Consider the following 6,000-nt stretch of genomic DNA (forward strand, 5'->3'; position numbering starts at 1 on the left):
GAATTCAACCATGTTGTGGTCGCTCGTTCCAAGGGGATCCTTAACTAGGACATTATTAATTAATCCTGACTCATTACACAGGACCAGGTCCAAGGTTGCCTGCCCCCTTGTAGGATCAGTTACATACTGCTCAAGAAATCCATCCCTGATGCACTCAATGAACTCGTCCTCAAGGCTGCTCTGCCCAATTTGATTTGTCCAGTTAATATGATAATTAAAATCCCCCATAATTATGGCTGTTCCCTTATTACATGCCCCGACTATCTCCTGATTAATACTTCTTCCAGCAGAGTTGCAACTATTAGGAGGCCTATATACTACGCCCACTAGTGTTTTTTTTCCCTTATTATTCCTTATCTCCACCCAAACTGTTTCATTATCTTGATGCTTTGTCCCAATATCATTTCTCTGTATTACAGTGATTCCTTCCTTTATTAACATAGCCACCCCACCTCCCCTTCCTTCCTGCCTGTCCTTCCTGATTGTTAAATACCCTGGCATATTTAATTCCCAGTCGTTGTCACCCTGCAGCCATGTTTCTGTAATGGCCACAAGATCATACCCATACGTAGTTATTTGTGCCGTTAACTCGTCCATTTTATTACGAATGCTACGTGCATTCAGATAAAGAACTTTCAAATCTGTTTTGTGACGCTTAGTTCCTGCTTTTTCCTTTTTTAACACTTTACCTATTACTCCATACCTTCTGTCCCTTCCTGTTACGCTTTCCTCTCTCTCCCTGCTCAGGTTCCCAACCCCCTGCCACTTTAGTTTAAACCCTCCCCAACAGCACTAGCAAACACTCCTCCTAGGACAGCGGTCCCGGCCCTGCCCAGGTGCAGACCATCCGGTTTGTACTGGTCCCACCTCCCCCAGAACCGTTTCCAGTGTCCCAGGAATTTGAATCCCTCCCCCTTGCACCATTCCTCTAGCCACGTATTCATTTGAAATATCCTCCTATTTCTACTCTGACTAGCACGTGGCACTGGCAGCAATCCTGAGATTACTACCTTTGAGGTCCTATTTTTTAATTTACCTCCTAACTCCCTATATTCTGCTTTTAGGACCTCATCCCCTTTTTTACCTATATCGTTGGTGCCTATGTGCACCACGACAGCTGGCTGTTCGCCCTCCCCCTCCAAAATGTTCTGTAGCCGCTCCGAGACATCCTTGATCCTTGCACCAGGGAGGCAACACACCATCCTGGAGTCTCGGTTGCGGCCGCAGAAACGCCTGTCTATTCCCCTTACAATTGAGTCCCCTATCACTATAGCTCTGCCACTCTTTTTCCTCCCAGCCTGTGCAGCAGAGCTACCCGTGGTGCCAGGAAGTTGGCTGCTGCTGCCTTCCCCTGATAAGTCATCCCCCCCAACAGCATCCAAAGTGGCATATCTGTTTGAGAGGGGGATGGCCACAGGGGACCCCTGCACTACCTGCCTGCACCTCTTACTCTTCCTGGTGGTCACCCATTCACTTCCTGCCTGTATACCCTTTACCTGCGGTGTGACCAACTCGCTAAACGTGCTATCCACGAGTTTCTCTGCATCGCGAATGCTCCACAGTGAGTCCACCCGCAGCTCCAGCTCCGAGATACAATCGGTCAGTAGCTGCAGGTGGACACACTTCCTGCACACATGGTCGGCAGGGACACTGGTAGTGTCCATGACTTCCCACATCTTGCAGGAGGAGCATATCATGGGTGCAAGGTCTGCTGCCATGACTTGCCTTAGCTTAGTTACCCCTTTTAAATTACGTTGAAATTAGAAAATGTTAACTATACTAGGGACCTAGGTTCACTAAAAAAAAACACTATCTGCTATAAAACCTGCAGATCTTCCCTTTCTTATTACTTTACTTACAGTAAAATGGTAGAAATACTCACCTGAACCTACTCACCAATCAGCTGCCTCCCCTGTGCCGCGTCACTTTCTGACTGGTGACGTCACCCTGAACTCTGCCGCTGGTCTCAGAGTCTCGCTCTCAGAGTAAGCTCTGGTCTCGCTCTCTCCCGCCGCTCTCCGACTGGACTCTCGCTCTCTCCGCGCTGTTTATATCTCCGCTCTGGTCTCGCTCTCTCCCGCCGCTCACCGACTGAACTCTCGCTCTCTCCGCGCTGTTTATATCCCCGCTCTGGTCTCGCTCTCTCCCGCCGCTCACCGACTGAACTCTCGCTCTCTCCGCGCTGTTTATATCCCCGCTCTGGTCTCGCTCTCTCCCGCCGCTCACCGACTGAACTCTCGCTCTCTCCGCGCTGTTTATATCCCCGCTCTGGTCTCGCTCTCTCCCGCCGCTCACCGACTGAACTCTCGCTCTCTCTGCGCTGTTTTTATCCCCGCTCTGGTCTCGCTCTTTACCGCCGCTCACCGCTCTCAGGTCCACTACCTTCTGCAGGAAAAGCAAGGCAAAGCAGCACCTCCTTCCCCCACTTTACCAAACTCCCACACGTACCGAACTCTCAGCACACTGTGTTGTCCTCACACCGTGCTGTCCGCACTGACAGGCCCCTGTATTTCTACAGTTGAGACTCAGATGAGTCAGGCCTGCCCCACCTTCAGGGACCAATTGAATCTAGCTAACCAATTAACTTGCTACAGCAGCTCTCTGCTGAAGCCAGACAGAAACTTAGAAATTTAAACTTTTAAATTGACCTTAAACAGTTGAAGCAATATGCACTAGATTTAAAGAGATTAACCCTTAAAGAGATTAACCCTTCAACTCCCACACGTACCGAACTCTCAGCACACTGTTGTCCTCACACCGTGCTGTCCGCACTGACAGGCCCCTGAAAGGTAGGGCAAACAAAGCCAGAGCTCCCTAGATAACGAAAGGGATAGAGAGTTAGATGAAGCAGAAAAAAGGGACATATGATAGATGTCAGGCTGATAACACAAGTGAGAACCAGGCTGAATATAGAAAGTTCAGAGGGGAAGTGAAAAAGGAAATAAGAGGGACAAAGAGAGAGTATGAGAATAGACTGGCGGCCAACATAAAAGGGAATCCAAAAGGCTTCTGCAGGCATGTAAACAGTAAATGGGTAATAAGAGGAGGGGTGGGGCCGATCAGGGACCAAAGAGCAGATCTACTCATGGAGGCAGAGGGCATGGCCGAGGTACTAAATGAGCACTTTGCATCTGCCTTTACCAAGGAAGAAGATGCTGCCAGAGTCTCAGTAAAGGAAGATATAGTTGAGATACTGGATGGGCTAAAAATTGATGAAGAGGAGGTACTAGAAAGGCTGGCTGTTCATAAATTAGATAAGTCACCCGGTCCAGATGGGATGCACCCTAGGTTGCTGAGAGAAGTAAGGGTGGAAATTCAGAGGTACTGGCCATAATCTTCCAAACATCTGTAGATACGGGGGTGGTGCCTGAGGACTGAGGACTGGAGAATTGCAAATATTACACCCTTGTTCAAAAAAGCGTATAAGGATAAACCCAATAACTACAGGCCAGACGGTTTAACTTCGGTGGTGGGGAAACTTTTAGAAACGATAATCTGGGACAGAATTAACAGTCACTTGGACGAGTATGGATTGATTAGGGAAAGCCAGCATGGATTTGTTAAAGGCAAATTGTGTTTAACTAACCTGATAGAGTTTTTTGATGAGGTAACAGAGAGGGTAGATGAGGGCAATGCAGTTGATGCGGTGTATGTGGACTTTCAAAAGGCATTTGATGAAGTGCCACATAATAGACATGTCATCAAGATTGAAGCCTATGGAATAAAAGGGGCAGTAGCAGCATGGATACAAAATTGGCTAAGTAACAGGAAGCAGAGAGTATTGGTGAACGGTTGTTTTTCAGACTAGTGGGAGGTGTACAGTGGTGTTCCCCAGGGTCGGTACTAGGGCCATTGCTTTTCTTGATCTATATTAATGACTTGGACTTGGGTGAACAGGGCACAATTTCAAAATTTGCAGATGACACAAAACTTGGAAGTGCAGTGAACAGTGAGGAGGATAATGATAGACTTCAAGAGGATATAGACAGGCTGGTGAAATGGGCGGACATGTGGCAGATGAAATTTAACACAGAGAAGTGTGAAGTGATACATTTCGGTAGGAAGAACGAGGAGAGGCAATATAAACTAGAGGGCACAATTCTAAAAGGGGTACAGGAACAGAGAACAAATATCATGTAGATCTAACTACATACGGGCCCCATAATTGTTGGATGAACACTTGGCAGCATCAGAGACAGGTAGCCTGAGTCAATAGTCTCATTGTTGGAGAGAGAGATTGAGCCTCAGGGGGCATGGGAGAGTGATAATGATTAGGGAGAAGATTTGAACCGGCAAAGAGAGCCTGAGGTGGAAAGGTGATGAGAGAGAGAGAAAGATTGAAAGAGAGTGTAGGACAATGTATTTGAAGCTAAGGAATCTAGCATTCACTTGTAAGTCAGTGATGAACCAAGTCCTGCCTCAGCTCATCTGCTGCTGAAACCCGAATCCATGTTTTTGCTACCTCCAGACTTGACTATTCCCACGCTCTCTTGCCGGCTTCCCATCTTCCCCCCTCCATAAATTTAAGCTCATCCAAAACTGTGCTGCCCGTATCCTAACTCGTACCAAGTCTCGTTCACCCATCACCCCTGTGCTCGCTAGCCTATGTACACGTATGACTGTACTACCTTCATCAACCCTCTCCGTTATTTCATCAAAGAACTTAATCAAGTTTGTCAAACATGATTTTCCTTTAACAAATCAATGTTGGCTGTCATTTTTTAAGCCATGTTCTTTCAAGTGACTTTTAATTTTGTCCCGGATTATGGTCTCTGGAAGTTTCCCCACCACCGACATTAGGCTGACTGGCCTATAGTTACCTGGTTTATCCCTCTCTCCTTTTTTGAGCAGGAGTATAATATTTGAAACCCTCCAGCCCTCTGGCACCACTCCCATATTCAAAGAGGATTGAAAGATTGTGGCCAGAGCTTCCGCAATTTCCACCCTTACTTCTCCCAGCAACCTAGGATGCATCCCATCCGGACTGGGTGACTTTTCCACTTTGAGTACTGCCAACCTTTTAAGTACCTTCTCGTTATCTATTTTCATCTGATCCAATTTCTCTACTCTCTCCTTCTTTACTGTGACATTGGCAGCATCCTCTTCTTTTAGTGAAGACAGATACAAAATACTCATTCAGTACCTCAGCCATGCCCGCTGCCTCCACAAGAAGATAGTACAGTGTTTTGATTTTTTTTTTGTACCTTCCTCCTGTTTAACTACTCAGAACGAACATTGTGTTGTCCTTGGCCATAAAGCACCATGTGAATAACTGACTCCTTAACTCTTCAGGTGACTCTGCCCGGTTACGTGGAAGCCTTCTCACAAGCTCGATATCCACAGAGTTCCCCGCCTCGACAGTACAGTCAGACCCAGCCTTCGAACCCACGCCAGTGCATCGAGCGGGCCCAGACTCCCTCCACTCCCGCCTCCCAGCAGAGCCTGGCCGAGTACGAGCCCTCCGAGACCGCCTACAGCAACATCTCCACCGCCGCTCTAGTCAAGGCGATCAGGGAGGAGGTTGCAAAGCTGGCCAAGAAACAGACGGGCATGTTCGAATTCCAGGTTTAACAACAATGCTGCAGACAGTTCTCCCATGAGGAGCATTTTTGCAAAATTCTTCCCGCAGGAGCCCAAAACAGTAGATGGAAATAACCTTTGGGCTTCAGATTGAATTCATCTTGTCCGGGGGTGGGGGGGTGGTAAGTGTGATGGTCATTAGCCCTGTGACGGTGGGGGTGGGGGGATAATTCTTTTGAGGACTTGGGCCTTGTCTCCAAGCATGAAAAGCCAACACATCAGATTAATTTGGCTCCTCCACCAATGGAATTGGTCTGAAAACACACCGCCCATACGTTGTGTCTCATCCTAGTAATGTCGCTTAGTATACTGTTTAGTGTAAGAGCATCGCATTCATGGAGGCCGGAGGACTTTGTGCATTGCCTGCGAGGTGGGTCAGTACGTAGACCGAAAACAGCCGGTTAACTCGACAAAGAGAAA

The 6,000-nt window shown here is 47.6% G+C and overlaps 1 protein-coding gene across 1 annotated transcript in view; it reads left to right on the forward strand.

Moving 5' to 3' along the window:
- kiaa1549la (KIAA1549-like a) overlaps positions 1-5,681 on the forward strand; it is a 378,638-nt gene extending 372,957 nt beyond the window's left edge. Inside the window, exon 21 of the mRNA XM_067994216.1 lies at positions 5,293-5,681. Coding sequence (XP_067850317.1) covers positions 5,293-5,571 — 279 coding nt within the window. The 3' untranslated portion in view covers positions 5,572-5,681. The remainder of the gene's footprint in view (positions 1-5,292) is intronic.
- The last annotated feature ends 319 nt before the right edge of the window (positions 5,682-6,000 follow it).

The sequence above is a fragment of the Heptranchias perlo genome, chromosome 12 (assembly GCF_035084215.1).
Source record: "Heptranchias perlo isolate sHepPer1 chromosome 12, sHepPer1.hap1, whole genome shotgun sequence".
Lineage (NCBI taxonomy): Eukaryota > Metazoa > Chordata > Chondrichthyes > Hexanchiformes > Hexanchidae > Heptranchias > Heptranchias perlo.